The following is a 19,305-nucleotide window of genomic DNA, read 5'->3' as shown; positions in this document are numbered from 1 at the left end:
TTATGAAAACTGATCTACCCGTATTGGCGATGGTACTGCTAAATATTCACCTGGAACAACAATAACTCAAACCTAATTCATCAAAAAACAATTAATCATTGTAATGTCATTGAAAAATGAACTTGCACTGAATAATTGATATTCCCCCAAAGACTATGAATTATTGGGAATCAGTATTACTATGGGGAGAACTATAACATCTGTATCCCGACTGTTGGTGATCACTGAGCCATGAAACTAGCTGCAGTTACAGGCTCATCCCCTCCTTGTTTAATATTTACGCATGCGGTGATGCATGCATATCTGCTCTCACAGCTGTGTTCAGAATACTATAAAAATATCTGATTTGCATTTTATAATAAAAAATTGTACAAAAAATACCTCTCTCATGCTTTGGGGGTTTTGCCTGATATTTAAAGCATTTCATCACAGAAACATTTTAATTGGATCTGTTGTTGATTAATGGTATTTATGAAATAATTATCAATCAATAAAGATTAAGCTGTGGTTTTGTGGATTAACATGTGGTTTGTTGTTACAGGTAATCTAGAACACATCACTACGCTAAAAGTGGACGGGAACCAACTGACGTCCCTACCCAACACTATTGGCGGGTAAGTCATAGGGTTGATACCTGTAGACTTCCTTCACCTTCCACTGTAAAACACTACAATATCCAGTCCCTGTTTCATCAATGTTTTTTTAGTTAGGGAACCTTCCTTAAATTCTGAAATGCTTTCTTTAATATGGAAAGTTACAGAATTTCCTTAAGCTAAGGAAGAATGATGGAACTGGCACCCGTAAAATTTTTTCCATAAAAATGCAACAAATATTGGTCTAAGTTCTTCTTACAAAGTAATTTTTTTCTCAAAAATACAAGGCACTTTATAGAAGAGGGGTAATAAAAAATACAAGGCACTTTATAGAAGAGAGGTAATAGGATTCCTATCTGGATCCAAATTCCCATAACCGGACACCTCTCAAACAATAAGTATCATCTTATGGAGAGATGTTGAGACAGTATATCAGTGAAATGTTTAGAGTGAAGAGTTCTTGTGAACTATCAAATCATTAAGTCTAGGATGTGTTCCACTAGTTTGGGAACTGCTGTCCAAAATGCTTTACAGTTAAATCACCTTTTCTTACCTAGAGTTTCTAAAACCAAAGTTATGATTCATATCTTTCTCAGATCAAAGAGGTTTGGCAAGTGAATATGTGTTGAAAAAGCATACTGTCAAGCAATCACCTTTTATTTATACCCTTGCCGTCCAGTTTTCTGATATTGGTTAAATCGCAAATTTTCTTTTGTATCAACAGCCTGACATCCTTATCGGAGCTCAATGTCAGCCGTAATGACCTTGAGGATCTGCCATCATCCTTAGGACTCCTCCGAAATCTACGGACACTGTATGCTGATGAGAATTGTCTGGAGATGATTCCAGCTGAGGTAGGTACAGAGAATACAGGATTTCCTGCTTACTATTTTGGAGGACTGGTTTTGACAGGTTTAGTAGGGGAGGTGTGTCCGCCTGTCTGGCCTGTCTTCCATAGTGGGAAAGCATTTTAACATCATTATAAAATTATAACACAATACTTACTGTAAATGCTTCCATCTGTCTTCTGAAAAAAATAATTTATGATATATAGTATTTTGTGTTATTTTGGATGTTGTTTCATGTATAAAGTTGGATTCTTTTGAATCTCGTTGAATTTGACTATATTCTTATAGCTGTCTGTGTATATCGGTTACAGTGAATTAGCATTATAATGGGAACCCCACAACACCAAGCCTTTATGTCTATCATTATCAATGTGAACGCCTGCGATATGTATTACCCAGTTACCTCATAACCAATGCACTAATGCACTGGATACACCCAGGAAAATCTGCCAAACCTAAATACAAGGCATTAAGAACAGATAAAGTTGGAGACATAGAGGATCTGTCATGAGTTTCCCTTCATATTAGATTTATGATACGAGTTTTGAATTTTTTATTTTTGCGAGCCTCTGGCGAGCAAAAATAAAAAAATTCTAAACGAGTATCATAAATCTAACATGAAGGGAAACGAATGACAGATTCTTTTTATCATATGACGTTTTCTTTCATCGTTCCCCATCAAAAACTGATTTTCTCTTTTGCCTTGAATCGTCACATCTCAACCAAATCACCCGAACCTTCGAAGTAGGTCAATTATACCGACGAGAGAAGAAATAGTTCTAACACAACTGACTCTTGAAAAGGATTCATTTTATTAAATACACGCCTCAAAACAAAATTTCAGCATTTTTTCATTTAATCTATAATAGATAAATTGTCCTTGGTGTTTGAAACAATGAGGAAAATATTTTAGTTTGAAAGTTCATGAGCGACTGTTTTTGATGTGACGAAGCCGTGACGTCACTTAGCGCGATAATGGAGGCTTCGTTGTACAAATGTCTATTCGCTGTCGCTGTCGTACAGAACCATTGTACGGCGCCTTTTCACTGCTTTGTGTTTATCCTCGTCCTCGCGGGAGTTTATGGAGATGTGAAATGTTCCACCGTGAATATTCCCACTGAACATCGTGTTCAGACTGCCGTGAAAAGCGACTTTGGATGCCGATTTGTTGGCAGTGTTGTTTGTTTTGACATTACACGTGTTTGTCGACGACAGTGTCAGCATGTTATTCTGAGTAACCGTTGAAGGCAAGTTGTAACAAACTACATTGCCGTTTTTCATGAGGATTTTATTAAATAATGTTATTATTTGTTTATTTGAAAAGAATCTAGACTAGATATGTCTCATCGGACAACGCAACCGCAATTTTCTATCGGAGTTGAAATATGTTACTAGGGGTCATAAAATAGATGTTTGCCAGGCCTAATTTAACATCTTATAGTATAAATATAATTAAAAAAAATTAGGATGTTTACATCTTGGATTTTATCTTTGATTGTACAATATGTTATGTTAATAGACCAATTTGTCGTTCAGTTGATTTTTTTTCAAAGTTTACAAGCACTAGTCGCCATTTTTACGAGTCGTAGTAAAAAGAAGTAGGTCGTTCCCACGCGTATGAATACAGTTCTCACGGAACCAGCCAATCAGCGTAGCGAAAGGTGTTATTACACTAGTGTCATAAAGAAAATTTATGTGATGGGTTTATGACACCGTATATAACGGTAGTCATATGATAAATAGTTTTACACAATATTTATTTTAGTTTAATTGTTATTGTGATTAAATTCATCACACAGTCACTGTACTGGATGTTATTATCTACACAAGTACAGCTTAATTAGGATTATGATATTTAACATATAAACGGCCATATTAATACTTAATGTAAAATATACTTATAGGAATTTATAAGAGTTGTGGATCCTTAAGATATTTGTAGAACTCATTTTGATGTTTGTCTGTTTCTAGCTGGGAAGCTGCAGTGGGATCACAGTACTTTCTCTGCGCAGTAACAAACTAGAATATATCCCAGATGAACTTGGACGTATTCCACGTCTCCGCGTACTCAACCTCAGTGACAACCTCCTCAAATTCCTACCCTTCTCTATCACCAAACTGAAGGAGCTTCAGGCCCTCTGGCTGTCAGAGAACCAGGTACAGTATACAGTAATCACACCCGTATCCACCTTCCTTTAATATGGTTTGACAAGTTAGAAAATTGTTATCTGTTAATGAAATCAGCATTGAACTACATGTACATGTATTTTCCGATGTTTGATGCCAATGCATATATCCTAATAATATACACATCTGATGTTGTCTGATGTTATTTTCAGGAATGTCATATTCATTAACTCTTCTGTAAAGCCATAGAACTGGTTTTGAATCCACATGACTATACATTATATATCTTGTTTTCTATTCTACAGACGAGGCCCATTGTCCCGTTCCAGTCTGAGATAGAACCAGAGACAGGACGCAAGATTCTGACCTGCTATCTACTACCTCAGTGTCCCTCTGAGGACGCAGGTAAGCTGGCACTGCACACCATCTATTTACAATGCTGTGTCATTTGCAGTTTTTGTGGTACCAGGAAATTACAAAGTTAAACATGGCCAATGAGCTTTTGCCTTCCCAACCCTGGAGACTTTCAACTTAGCAACCCAGAAATGGCACTTAAAAGCTCATTATCACCAATGATAGTTGTGTTTTTGTTACATTATCAGGTTATTCTGTAGAGAAGCCAGTGTTTTTGTTACATTACCAGGATATTCTGTAGAGAAGCCAGTGTTTTTGTTACATTACCAGGATATTCTGTAGAGAAGCCAGTGTTTTTGTTACATTACCAGGATATTCTGTAGAGAAGCCAGTGTTTTTGTTATATTACCAGGATATTCTGTAGAGAAGCCAGTGTTTTTGTTACATTACCAGGATATTCTGTAGAGAAGCCAGTCTGTCCTGTGTATTATTGGCTGGATAGTGTGAGAATCTTTTCCTAAAGCACAGGACTTGATTGTAGTACCTTGTTGGTTGGACAAGTCTCAATTTTGTACCCTATAGTAAGTCCCTGATGTGTTATACTGGAGGGGATATGATGCCACACTCTCTCTTGGTGTCACTGTACATACAGTCGTATCACAGGCAAACCTTGCATGCAAGTATATCTATGAAAAGGCGGAGAGTCACATTCTAAAATCAAGTCTCAGGCCCATAATATACAAAATTATGACCTTTATTTAATGTATATTTCATTGTCCAGGGCATATCTCATATATGTTCTACATTAAGGCATTTGACATGTGTCTTTGGTGAAACATCCCTAGAATGATCAGTTCTCATGACCTGCTATATGTAGAGTTCTGAAATTTCAAACATTAGCCAGATGTATGACTATATATTGATTGTAATTCTTGCCCTGTTTGATGGATATTGATGTCAATGGCATCAACTGATATTAAGTTTGTCCTGTCATTAGTCGCCTACCGACTGGACGGGGACTTCAGGTTTCCTCTCTGTCCGTCTTGTGTGTACGTAACTACAAAGTTTGTCAGCGCTCTAGTTGCTTCATTCCTTGAAGGGTTTTGATCAAACTTCCCACAATGATCAGGACCTTAATTTCTCGGATGAGTTAAAGTTTCAGGGTTTTGGGTCGAGGTCAATGTCACTGTTACTATTTTTAGCGTGGGGGCCAGTATGGGACATGTATTGCTAAAGCAATAACCAGTATACATGTTTTGTTAGCAAATGTGTAAAAGTGATGTTAAGAAAAATGCTCATGGCTTGTACCATATCAAGACAATAGATATATGGTAAAAAAAAATAAGACAGCAGTCGTCTTTCATTGGCACTAAAGATACACAAAAACACTTCTGTTGTTCTTGACTGATTAGATGTATAATGTGTGTGTTACATGTTTTAGGAGACATTAATGGCGGAGGGGACACTGATAGTTTCCATGCCTCTATCTGGGATGAGGAGCGCGAACGAAGACAACAGATCCACTTTGAGTTTACCGAGGAACTGGATGAGGATGTAAGTATACTGCCATTTATCTGTCCCTCCATAGGTCCTTCCTTTTCTCTTCCCTTGTAGTCTCCTAGTATCATGTCTTTAAAGATGTTGTTTCCAAAGTTTACATATTATTTTCTTCAAAACTTTCAATGTTCAAACAGCCAGAATGGTTATATTAGGTTTAGTTGTCTATATATCGCCCTTTACATTAATAGATATAGTCGTCAATATATCTGATATATATGTATTGTACTTACTCTTTACCAATTTTCTGATCCTTTTTGTTATACTGTAGATATGTAGTGTATATATATGTATTATGTATATACTATTATATAATCTGCACCACAAGCTGATACTGTATACACCAGTCATATCTACACAGCTTATATATTATTTTACGAAAGGATAGATTGCCTGATAGATGATTGTAGATGATTTTATAGATGATGATTGAATGATAGGCGATTAGCTTACATGATTGGTAGATGATATAAATAAAGATGATTAAATGATAAAGATGAATAGTGAGTAGCAAATAGAATGAAATTGACACTGCAGATAAAAGGCACCTCAAATGCATGTTTTGATACCAGCATGTTGTTACATAGTTATGTCCCTTTGTTCCCTCGTTTGAACCCTCCTGTTGTCAATTATTCATGAATCCTGTTGTTACAGCCTCCCCTTTTATGAGCATGTTTTCATTTTGAATGAAAAAAATCTTTTTCTGTTTAAGTTTATTCAGCTATAATCAACTGATTAAAAATTCATTCTAAATTCACTTTAATTTTATAATTTCACATTTCATGTAACTTTTATCTAACATTAAGGGACTTAACGGAATGTGTTGTCATGGTAATGGATGTGTGCTGATGTAAGGCTGGCCTTGCTGCATAACATAACCTTCAGCAAGCATTGTGCTGAACAGCATGTTTCATTACGCATACTAATTAATTGGTTACCATGGTTACTAACTATGTTGATATGTCATAACCCATGACCTCATTTCTAGGGCAAGCTAGTCAGGTGTCCCACCCCATATCCTAAAGAGATGCGAGAAAAGATTCGGCATGCTCGCAACCTTGCAGTTCGTCAGAAACTTACAGGAGATGGAAGGCCATGGAGAGGCGGAGAGGATAATAAGGCTTTTGACAGAGAGGTACGCCACCTGGTGTCAGACTTGGTTTCAAACGTCACAATCTTGGCACTATTTTATACAGTGTAGCACAAAAACTGGTGTGTCAAGTGGCGGTGTTTACACAAGAGAGCGGTCTCTTACTTAGAACATGTGTAATGCTGAATTTGTATTATAGAGTGGAAGTCAGAAAGGATGAATATTTTAAGGTAGCTCCTTCTTGTTATGGAGTATGAAGTATATATCTTATTAATGTGTCCCTACACTGCCAGTAGATATGCTTTGGTTATGTCACTGCATGTACCAACCCTCACAAACATCTAGTTTTGAGTTGTACCCACGAACCCCTCCCTCCCCACAAACATCTAGTTTAGAGTTGTACCCACGAACCCCTCCCTCCCACAAACATCTAGTTTTGAGTTGTACCCACGAACCCCTCCCTCCCCACAAACATCTAGTTTTGAGTTATACCCAGGACCCCCTCCCTCCCCATAAACATCTAGTTTTGAGTTATACCCAGGACCCCCTCCCTCCCCACAAACATCTAGTTTTGAGTTGTACCCACAAACCCCTCCCTCCCCACAAACATCTAGTTTTGAGTTGTACCCACGAACCCCTCCCTCCCCACAAATATCCAGTTTTGAGTTGTACCCACGAACCCCTCCCTCCCCACAAACATCTAGTTTTGAGTTGTACCCAGGACCCCCTCCCTCCCCATAAACATCTAGTTTTGAGTTGTACCTACAAACCCCTCCCTCCCCACAAACATATAGTTTTGAGTTATACCCAGGACCCCCTCCCTCCCCACAAATATCCAGTTTTGAGTTATACCCAGGACCCCCTCCCTCCCCACAAACATCTAGTTTTGAGTTGTACCCAGGACCCCCTCCCTCCCCATAAACATCTAGTTTTGAGTTGTACCTACAAACCCCTCCCTCCCCACAAACATATAGTTTTGAGTTATACCCAGGACCCCCTCCCTCCCCACAAATATCCAGTTTTGAGTTATACCCAGGACCCCCTCCCTCCCCACAAACATCTAGTTTTGAGTTGTACCTACAAACCCCTCCCTCCCCACAAACATCTAGTCTTGAGTTGTACCCAGGAACCCCTCCCTCCCCACAAAGTCTAGTTTTCAGTTGTATACAGGACCCTCTCTCTCCCACAAAGTCTAGTTTTCAGTTGTATACAGGACCCCCTCTCTCCCACAAAGTCTAGTTTTCAGTTGTACCCAGGAACCCCTCTCTCCCACAAAGTCTAGTTTTCAGTTGTACCCAGGAACCCCTCTCTCCCACAAAGTCTAGTTTTCAGTTGTATACAGGACCCCCTCTCTCCCACAAAGTCTAGTTTTCAGTTGTATACAGGACCCCCTCTCTCCCACAAAGTCTAGTTTTCAGTTGTATACAGGACCCCCTCCCTCCCCACAAAGTCTAGTTTTCAGTTGTATACAGGACCCCCTCTCTCCCACAAAGTCCAGTTTTCAGTTGTATACAGGAAATTATAGTGAAAACTCTTTCTAAAGACCTTTTTCCAGCATCATCATTTATCATTACAAATGTAACCTTTTGAATACATTTAGAACATATTTGCCCTGAAATGATAATTGAACTGTCAGATGTGCATTTGTAAGAACATTTTAATTTAATGCTACATTAAGCATAATAAATGTACACTATATCTTCTAATGATTCATATGAAGGTTTGGTCACACATAGTGTTAAAGTTCACAGGTACTCCACCATACCTCACAAGTACTACAATGTACACAGGTACTCTACAGTACCTCACAAGTACTACAATGTACACAGGTACTCTACAGTACCTCACAAGTACTACAATGTACACAGGTACTCTACAGTACCTCACAAGTACTACAATGTACACAGGTACTCTACCATACCTCACAAGTACTACAATGTACACAGGTACTCTACAGTACCTCACAAGTACTACAATGTACACAGGTACCCTATTATACCTCACAAGTACTACAATGTACACAGGTACCCTTTAATACCTCACAAATACTACAATGTACACAGGTACTCTACAGTACCTCACAAATACTACAATGTACACAGGTACTCTACAGTACCTCACAAGTACTACAATGTACACAGGTATTCCACCATACCTCACAAGTACTACAATGTACACAGGTACTCTACAGTACCTCACAAGTACTACAATGTACACAGGTACTCTACCATACCTCACAAGTACTACAATGTACACAGGTACTCCACCATACCTCACAAGTACTACAATGTACACAGGTACCCTTCATTACCTCACAAGTACTACAATGTACACAGGTACTCTACAGTACCTCACAAGTACTACAATGTACACAGGTACTCTACCATACCTCACAAGTACTACAATGTACACAGGTACTCCACCATACCTCACAAGTACTACAATGTACACAGGTACCCTATAATACCTCACAAGTACTACAATGTACACAGGTACTCTACCATACCTCACAAGTACTACAATGTACACAGGTACTCCACCATACCTCACAAATACTACAATGTACACAGGTACTCCACCATACCTCACAAGTACTACAATGTACACAGGTACTCCACCATACCTCACAAGTACTACAATGTACACAGGTACTCTACAGTACCTCACAAATACTACAATGTACTCAGGTACTCTACCATACCTCACAAGTACTACAATGTACACAGGTACCCTATTATACCCCACAAGTACTACAATGTACACACTCAGGTATTCCACCATACCTCACAAGTACTACAATGTACACAGGTACTCTACAGTACCTCGCAAGTACTACAATGTACACAGGTACCCTATTATACCTCACAAGTACTATAATGTACACAGGTACCCTATAATACCTCACAAGTACTACAATGTACACAGGTACTCTACAGTACCTCACAAGTACTACAATGTACACAGGTACTCTACCATACCTCACAAGTACTACAATGTACACAGGTACTCTACCATACCTCACAAGTACTACAATGTACACAGGTACTCAACCATACCTCACAAGTACTACAATGTACACAGGTACTCCACCATACCTCACAAGTACTACAATGTACACAAGTACTCCACCATACCTCACAAGTACTACAATGTACACAGGTACTCCACCATACCTCACAAGTACTACAATGTACACAGGTACTCAACCATACCTCACAAGTACTACAATGTACACAGGTACTCCACCATACCTCACAAGTACTACAATGTACACAGGTACTCTACAGTACCTCACAAGTACTACAATTGTACATAGGTACCCTATTAGTACCTCACAAGTACTACAATGTACATAGGTACTCTACAGTACCTCACAAGTACTACAATGTACACAGGTACCCTATTATACCTCACAAAAACTATTTTGTATACAGTTATGGTTTCATATAACTACAATATTATTGTAAAAAGGAAGGAAGACCTCTTGGTATCATTCTCACAACTACAATAGCAATAAAGTGCATCCGGACAAATATCCATTAGGTTGATGATCACTACAATAAAGAAATGGTGAAAGCTTTACATAACATTTTAACAGCAATGGATTGTGTACATTATTATAATATATCTTATGATTTATTCAATCTGGTGGTAAGTGTAGAATTTGGCTAAAGCTGCATATTAATACACTTGTCAGGCAGAAATGATGGAGTCGCTAAATATTAAAATGTAATCTATGTTCTTTGTGTATACTGACACAAGAATATATCAGAATTTTAAAAAGTGCATATTTCAACAATCTAACATATTTTTACAATATGAAAAGTGCATGATTTAAAGAAAAATATGTAAAGTAAGTTTTATATGGAAATACAAAATGACATACAGTTATGAAAGTTATATGAAATTAAACAAGATACAAATGTAGCTAGTTCACTTAAATATTTTTAAACACTAGGGTACTAGAGAATAGTATCTATATTCATATTTTCTGAATGGCTTTTACACATGATTTAAGACTGTTGTTTGTTATATACAGATATGTATCTTGGCATGACTTAACTTATAAAAACCTGCATGTTGTTGTTGTTGATGGTGGTGGGAGTTTACATGCTTGATTCCCATTTCTTTGCATGTTTCATATCTAAAAGAAATATTCTACTTTATTCTTATCATTTATATACACCACCCAGTGAATCAAATCGTTCAGTTATTCAAATTTTTTATCAATGTAACAATTTATACATAAATGTGTCATTCAGAAGATTGGACAAGTTTTCCAACCTTATACCTGGAAGTTTTTCACATACAAATTTAAACTGTAATATTTCACCTCAGCATTTTTTTCCATTTAGACATTTTATGAAAAATTGTCCAGTGTTGAATTCGCCAAATTTGCCAATGGTGATGCTTACCAGAATCTTTGTCATCCTGTTCTTGTTTGAGAATGAATGTAAGAAAAAAAGACACGAAGAAGTTTCAATTTACGTTACATTACAAGTTAACTGTATCAACCACTCCTGATTGCTCAAACCACCAGATAGGTGTTAAGACAACGAGTAAAAACCTATTGGATACAATGAGGTGAGTTGTGGTATGTCAACTGGTGCTGAGTATTTGTAGATTTATTTTCAGTATTAAAATCATAGGAAGCACCAGTATGTTTGTCCTGTTGTCCAGACACTGTCGTAACCCATACTAACTCACTAATATCCTCTGTCCTGGCGTTGTGTGTTGTAGAGTGGGCATGGCATTGTGTCCAGTTCCGCTGACCACGGTGATGTCAGACTGCGTGAGGCCAGGATAGCCAAACCATCCTCTCCCACCCTACAGGAAACCCACAGACTGTACAAGTTTGACAGGGTATGTCTTGTTAATCCAATTCACTTCACTAACAATACCTAAAATTGTTCCCAAATTCCCTTCATCAACTACCCACCCTTCCCATCCTCTCTTCATCATCAACTTCCCACTCATCCAATCCTCTCTTCATCAACTTCCCACTCATCCAATCCTCTCTTCATCAACTTCCCACTCATCCAATCCTCTCTTCATCAACTTCCCACTCATCCAATCCTCTCTTCATCAACTTCCCACTCTTCCATTCCTCTCTTCATCAACCACACATTCTTCCAATCTGCGCGGAAGCAACGACCAACCCGGCAAAGCCGCGCGGAAGCAACGTACCAACCCGGCAAAGCCGCGCGGAAGCAACGACCAACCCGGCAACGCGGCGCGGCAGCAGCAACGACCAACCCGGCCAAGCCGCGCGGCAGCAGCAACGACCAACCCGGCCAAGCCGCGCGGCAGCAGCAACGACCAACCCGGCAAAGCCGCGCGGAAGCAACGACCAACCCGCCCAGGCCGCGCGGCAGCAGCAACGACCCACCCGGCCAAGCCGCGCGGGAGGAACGACCCACCCGGCCAAGCCGCGCGGAAGCAACGACCAACCCGGCAACGCCGCGCGGCAGCAGCAACGACCAACCCGGCCAAGCCGCGCGGCAGCAGCAACGACCAACCCGGCCCAAGCCGCGCGGCAGCAGCAACGACCAACCCGGCCAAGCCGCGCGGCAGCAGCAACGACCAACCCGGCAACGCCGCGCGGCAGCAGCAACGACCAACCCGGCAACGCCGCGCGGCAGCAGCAACGACCAACCCGGCCAAGCCTGGCGGCAGCAGCAACGACCAACCCGGCAACGCCGCCGCGCGGCAGGCAGCAAACGACCAACCCGCCCAGGCCGCGCGGCAGCAGCAACGACCAACCCGGCCAAGGCCGCGCGGCAGCAGCAACGACCAACCCGGCAAAGCCGCGCGGAAGCAACGACCAACCCGCCCAGGCCGCGCGGCAGCAGCAACGACCAACCCGGCCAAGCCGCGCGGCAGCAGCAACGACCAACCCGGCAACGCCGCGCGGCAGCAGCAACGACCAACCCGGCCAAGCCGCGCGGCAGCAGCAACGACCAACCCGCTCCAGGCCGAGCGGCAGCAGCAACGACCAACCCGGCAACGCCGCGCGGCAGCAGCAACGACCAACCCGGCAACGCCGCGCGGCAGCAGCAACGACCAACCCGCCCAGCCGCGCGGTCAGCAGCAACGACCAACCGGCCAAGCCGCGCGTCAGCAGCAACGACCAACCCGGCAAAGCCGCGCTGAAGCAACGACCAACCCGCCCAGGCCGCGCTTCATCATCAACTACCAACCCTTCAAATCCTCTCTTCATCATCAACTACCAACCCTCCCATTCCTCTCTTCATCATCAACTACCAACCCTTCCAATCCTCTCTTATTAACTACCCACCCTTCCAATCCTCTCTTTATTAACTACCCACCCTTCCAATCCTCTCTTTATTAACTACCTGGTACCCACTCTGCCAATCCTCTCTTCATCAACTACCCACCCTTTCAGTCCTCTCCTATCAACTGCCCACCCAACTGCCTACCCTGCCCAATTTTCTCTTTGTCAACTTACCAACTTCCCAATCACTCATTATTTTCCCACCCTTCTGATCCTCTCCTGGTCAATAACATCTTGTACTTACCTTTTCAGTCCTCTCTATTTCCTGTTACATAATCTTTCAAGCTTCCTCTTTCTTACAAACCTCCTCTCATCATCAATCCTAGCCAGCCCTGATGTTGCCCATCCCTGTGTTCAGATGGCCTGCCTACTAGTGAAAATGAAGTGTTGGATGCACTCTACCTACCACCTCAACAACCACGACTGACAGCATTCAGTATACCCCTGTGGTTTAAGTTCATGTAAAGGAATACAATTCTGTACTTAAAAATAAGACATTAACTTTCTGTAGAACTCTCTAACTGTATAAAGTATGATACTGCTTTAAGGGAATCAGTATTGAGCTATTGACCTGTTTTAGAGTCTATTTGTTTATAAAATGACATCCCGTTTGCAGGAAAAACTGGCCAAGGATAAGGCTCGTATGCAGCAGAACCGTCACAGTTCACCGGAGAATTTTGTGCTTGACCTCTCCCAGTCTAATCATAAGGGTGACTTCAGTCGCCCTGACAGCCCAAGGAAAGGAGGTAAGATTCGTACAAACACTCTTTGTTAACATTTGCTGAGTATTTATTTTCGCGCTATATATAATGACCATGGCGATTATAAATCCCCCGTAAATATTACCGACTATACAGTACTGTAAATGTACACATTTTAGTGGTAATCTTATTATAACAGTTTTCCCCCTGAAAGTAGTATGTGTATTACACTTCGTATATGCTATTTCTATAATCATTTGAGTATGCGAATTGCTCTAATCTGTTAAAATTTGGTGAAAAATTTGAATGTGCCAAATTTGGTACGTTTACAATAAACTATCGTACTGAACAGGTTGTCCCTCAAAACTTTGACAATGTATTCTTTATCTTAATATTCAACACTCTATTCATTATAATGATATTGATTTATGTAAATATTTCAATTATTATATCCATTTATTGCTGTTAACTTGGTGTTCCAGGTAAACTGTCTCCTAGGAAACACAGACAAGATGAGGATGATGGAGGATTCTCTCAGAGGGACTCGTCTAAACTGTCCCATCACAGCTCTAACCCCGACATATCTGTTAAGTCTGTAGGTGTGTCATCTGTGGGTGTGTCAGCCCGAGCTACAAGTTCTATCGGAGTAACTGCGAGGAGCTCTTCAGACCAGAATGACTCTCGAGGCATGCCAGGGTTTGCCTATGTAAACCCAAAAGACTTGGAGGCATCCTTTTCTCAATACAGCATGTTTGGACGATCAGTTGACCCAGCATACTACAATAACAAGAAAGGATACCATAGTAACCAGCACCGTGGCGGCCGACATCGGACGCGAGACTATGATTCCGACACAGGTTATCGTAGTGAGACAGAGGTGGCTAGGTTTCATAGACAGCAGGTTCTTGCCCAACAACACGAGCGTCGTGGTTATGAGAGTGAACGTGAGTCTGGCACTCATCATCGATGGAAAGGGCGGGATGGATACTCAAGTGACCTTGAATGTTATCAAAGTCGTGGTGGAGACTCTAGAGACATTGCTTATAGAGGAGTGCCAATACATCAACAGCACAATGCAAACAGTCTTCCTTATGACCTTAATGACTCTCAGAGACAATTAAATCACACGGCACATAAAACTTCAAATCCACATTTAAATATAAAGGGCAGTGATGTGTACATGGACAGTATGCACATGACAGGTAGTGATGTTTATACAGACAGTCCGAAACCTCAGATGAGGAAATCGGAAGCGTATATGGACCGATCGTTATCCCATCCTCCCCACAGTATGGACAGATCCTTACCCCTCCCCCCACACAGTGTAAATAGGACGCTGCCCCCTCCCTCCCCTAGTCAGTTTCACAGAAGTAAGATTGTTGACCAAAGTACTCCTACAAATCCTGAACCTCCACAGGGCTTCCCAACAGGGGGCATTGAAAGGTCAAGGTCAAATAGTGCTAGTGGCAGTCATGATGATAGTGATGCGCGAGTGTCTGACCAGCGAAGGGATATGTACAGTACTAGTAACACAAGGGAATATCCCAACAGATCAAATCCGGTAAGTATCATGAACTGAAATAATTCTCCAATTTTTAAAATGTTGCTGTTGATTTATGTGAATCTTAATTGACATTAATTGTTGAGTTGTAACCGTTGATAGTGTCCTGTTTCAATTTCAGTCCAATCAAAGCAATGGTTTGCCACCTCCATATAAACCCGCACCCCCATATGTCTCGTCTCCAGGACAGAAGAAGCTTCCTCCCACACCCAACAGGAATTCCCCATACGGTGTCTTAAATTACGACAGAAGAGGAAATAATTCTCCCACAATGCACCAGAGACTGTCTGGAATGACAATCCAGGAACAGATGGAGAACAAGCCAGAATCTGATAAATATGCCGATGTAAATAGGATATCTGGGGACTACGGTCGGGCTAATACATCTAGACAGCTTGAGAAGGAATTCCACTATCCAGACAGAAACGGCTCAGACGGTCTATCTGATTCACACAACGACTCTCGCACCTCACAGGACGAATACAAGTTCAACTACAATAGTGACCCGTCTACCATGTCTGTTTCACCAGACCGATCAAGGACTCCTGTGTCAGGTTCCTTTGACGAACACAGGGACTCACCTCGAGAGTCTGGCTACAGTAGTAGGGAACACAGTAGTCATAGAAACTCTCCATTCGACACGCCCCAAAAGTATGATCAGCACCCTCACGCGGGACTATACCATCACATGCATCAGGGGTCGTTTGGGGACAGCAGTGACGGTCGTGTGATGTCTAACTGTGAGGATGGCAATGCGTTCGAGAACAGTAATTCAGAGCCCACTTCTCAGGTGTCCAGTTCCTCAGACAGTGGGTACTACCATGGCCAGCATTTTGAGAAGACAGCTGACACCCCATCTAAATATTCAGGTGAGTTGAATATATATCCTCCATACAGCAGCCATTTTTGAAAATCAAGGGATACATTCTTAATTAGTTATCTCATGAAACGGCATTTCTTCAATTACGCAGGTAGGTGGAGGAACATCTCTTCAAATTGTTTTGTGAATACTAATATTTCTCTTGCCCAAATTTAGGAATAAGAAATATGGTAGTCTGTAGATATCCTGTGATGTTATTAATTGTACTACAGACTCTACCCCAGTCTGTGTCGAACTAAACAATGACACTTATCCAAGTGGTCTTCCCTTTATATTTGTGGTTCCATGGTCTCCCATATTAGTGATTTCCCACCTCACATGTATTTTGTTTTTCTACCACAGATTACAGCTATCCCCAGGAGCCCCGACATGTCATATCTCCAGGACAGCAGTACCCTTACACACCATATGCCACTCCTGTTCGGGCATCTCCCAGGCCAGGGGGGACAACTCCTGATCAAACTCGCGAATCTCGCCCACCAATCAAAATGATCCAGAATGACTTGAAGGGAGATAAGGTGAGATATCTGAGGGCGAAGGTTTGATGTAAAGCTTCAGTATTCAGAATATAGACTGTTAATAGCCGTGTGACCAGCTTTACCATCTTGCATGTCATATCATTATGTATCGGGGACGCCGGTCAAATGAAGCTTTCATAATCTGTGTTTAAAGAGATCACCTCTTATAGAAGTCTTATCATAAGTACAATTGTCTAAATTCTAATTTTTTGATGAAGTTTTGTTTGTTTGGTATTCAAATCTCATACTGTTACTAAGGTTTCTCTCAGACAAAACACAAACCAAACGATACAAACGATGCAATGTATAATAATTCAAAGCAGTTCATTGTGAACTGTAATCGTAACAGCTTCATTTGAAGGTTTGTTCCTTATGCTCTCGGGATTACATAAGCAAGTCATACATTGTAACCTCTATAATATGTGGTTTTAATTTTGGTTTGTATTCACTTGCTATAGTTTGTATATATTCTGTAACTTATAACGGCGACTTATAATGGTGGGTACATTAGCTATACTTGTAGCAAAATTGTGTTAATAGCTTGGTTTTTTATTACCTAATTTGTACTTTTGATAACTTCTAATGGTAACTTTTAAATGCTGGTATATTAGATACCTGTAGTGAAATTGTGTTAATAGTTTGGTTTTGTTTTCACCTAATTTTACTTTGATAACTTATAATGATAATCGCTGGAACCTTAGCTACTTATAAGAAAATTGTGTTAATAGTTTGAGTTTGGTTTTGCGGTTTAGTTTTGTTGACACTAATGTATGTAGGTTTAGGCCGAAGACTAGATTAAATCTGTTTGAGGACATTGTATTTCAGTTCCGTGTGACTATAAAAAAGAATCCCGGTCTAGGGTTCAGTATCGCGGGAGGATACGGTGCCCTTGGCAACCCCTACAGAGCAGGAGATAAAGTGAGTGTTTAATTCTCTGACCTTGTCCTACACTCAAGGTCGTAGTTAGGCGACACATCTGTATTATGGTATGTTAAATTCATTGATGGAACTGAATATTTTTTCCGGGTGATCAATCCACACTTTGGCATTTGTTCATGGATGGGGGATTTTTTTTACTAGGAGGAAATGATGATAGGCCAAAAATCTTTTAATTTCTCTGGACCAGGAAGTACCGATTTACCTGTCAGTGGGTTGACTTGTACTTAAGTTGACGCCCTGGGAGATGAAGTTTTATAGTTGTCCTACGAATCTGAAGGACTGCATGTGCATTATTCCTTTTATGTTCATCAGCATGGTAATGCATTTATACCTAACGCTTGCTTTACTTACTAACCAGATTTAACTATTAGATGAGGCTAAAACATGAAACTAGGCTAGTTTACTTAAACAACTGATGACAAAATCACAATAGAACACTGCTTTGAAGTACTATATAGTTTGTTTTTTTGTGTGTGTTTTTTTTCCATCTTAACACATGCTTTTTAAATCTTTTATTCCTTTGTATGACACTAATATGAATTTTCATATTTTCTTTTAATATATTTTCTATCAAAATAATATTGTTTCTAAAATTATATCTATATTTCATTAAGATTATCTATCAAGAGAAGTTGCACCATTTTATTTTGGTTTTTATAAAAATGCATGCAAGCATTGATTTGCTGTTCCTGTGATTTTGCGACAGCTTTGCTTTGAGTATCCATGCTTTCTCTCCTGTAGCAGTCAAACATTACAGCATCAGCAGCAGCCGTGGACGACACTTACGTAGAGCTGAAATGGGAGCCCAGGAATGGATCCTGTGGTGAGGCCCGGGGGACAGTCTAACCACACCCTTAGTGTTGTTATTTACAGACCTAATCCTAGTGTTGTATGAAGACCCGCTCACTCTGTGTTGTACTGCTGTGGTTAAAAACCTCATCTTGTGGATATGATCATTTGTAACAGTTGAATTTCTTTCTTTAATGTTACAAATAACACTTAAATACTGTAAATATTCGTATAGTAGTGTGCACTCATGTATAGTGCGCAGGTACGTTTTTGGGGTTCATTTTCCAAAAAACAAAAAAAAATGAAGAAAAAAAAATCTTATAATAATGATAACTATTGATGACATGAAAATTTCAGTATTCAATTAAATTAAGTGTTGAAATAGCTAGTGTAAAACAAATGTATTTCAGTGGCAAGCATATGTTAACTTTTTTTTGTAATGAATTAATGCATGTAACTAAATCAACTAAAGAATCACTCAAAATTAATGAAACAAGAACAAAATTTATGTGATCAGCAGATAGATTAACATAGAGACCCTTGAATATGCACAAGAGGTATTGGACCAGGTGTTCTGAGAGGATAAAGCTTCTTGTTTTATTGACAATATAGACCATATCAATTGAAGTCTAATCCAGGTATTATCACATTCTCTTAAATTATGTTGTAATTAAATAACATTTTCTGTTTAAAGTATTCCATGGTAAATTCTCTTTTTTAACAAGTTAGAATTTGGAAACACATTGAAATTTGAGTGTGCCGAAATGTGTTTATAAAGTAATTTCTAATTAGTGTGTATCAAAAGAAATATGAAGTGTTAATGAATGTATAATAAACTGGTTCAGTAATCATGGCAAAACATTATTGATAGGCTTTCAGTAGTAATTAAAATGTATTGACTGTAAAGATTTGAAATAACGATACTGACAGTGACTCATATTGGATTATAAGTTTTCATTCGTCATGTGAAACCTCTGCCTCAGTAATTGACTTTGCAAAAATGCATTGCTAAATTTTCATTATTGAGAGTCAATTTTTTATTTTTTTTCCCTA

At 40.1% G+C, this 19,305-nt stretch overlaps 1 protein-coding gene and 1 long non-coding RNA gene across 5 annotated transcripts in view; one reads left to right on the top strand and one right to left on the bottom strand.

Moving 5' to 3' along the window:
- Positions 1-19,305, top strand: part of LOC117325849 (erbin-like) — an 82,409-nt gene that overhangs the window by 58,715 nt on the left and 4,389 nt on the right. The window contains exons 9-21 of one of the 4 annotated variants that reach the window (XM_033882344.1): positions 542-614; positions 1,318-1,447; positions 3,413-3,598; positions 3,874-3,973; positions 5,364-5,476; positions 6,468-6,614; positions 11,310-11,432; positions 13,481-13,610; positions 14,048-15,126; positions 15,248-15,995; positions 16,349-16,524; positions 17,350-17,442; positions 18,205-18,286. In XM_033882344.1, coding sequence (XP_033738235.1) covers positions 542-614; positions 1,318-1,447; positions 3,413-3,598; positions 3,874-3,973; positions 5,364-5,476; positions 6,468-6,614; positions 11,310-11,432; positions 13,481-13,610; positions 14,048-15,126; positions 15,248-15,995; positions 16,349-16,524; positions 17,350-17,442; positions 18,205-18,286 — 3,180 coding nt within the window. The remainder of the gene's footprint in view (positions 1-541; positions 615-1,317; positions 1,448-3,412; positions 3,599-3,873; positions 3,974-5,363; positions 5,477-6,467; positions 6,615-11,309; positions 11,433-13,480; positions 13,611-14,047; positions 15,127-15,247; positions 15,996-16,348; positions 16,525-17,349; positions 17,443-18,204; positions 18,287-19,305) is intronic. The other 3 variants (XM_033882343.1, XM_033882347.1, XM_033882346.1) reach the window with 3 other exon arrangements.
- On the bottom strand, positions 9,167-9,869 carry LOC117325850. The gene is made up of 3 exons (XR_004532386.1): positions 9,704-9,869; positions 9,353-9,391; positions 9,167-9,192 (listed from the first exon to the last, which is right to left on the bottom strand). It is a non-coding gene; the product is annotated as an uncharacterized LOC117325850 (long non-coding RNA).

Source organism: Pecten maximus, chromosome 4, assembly GCF_902652985.1.
Source record: "Pecten maximus chromosome 4, xPecMax1.1, whole genome shotgun sequence".
NCBI lineage: Eukaryota > Metazoa > Mollusca > Bivalvia > Pectinida > Pectinidae > Pecten > Pecten maximus.
Note: the sequence above shows the minus strand (reverse complement) of the source record. Positions and strands in the feature narration are given on the sequence as shown.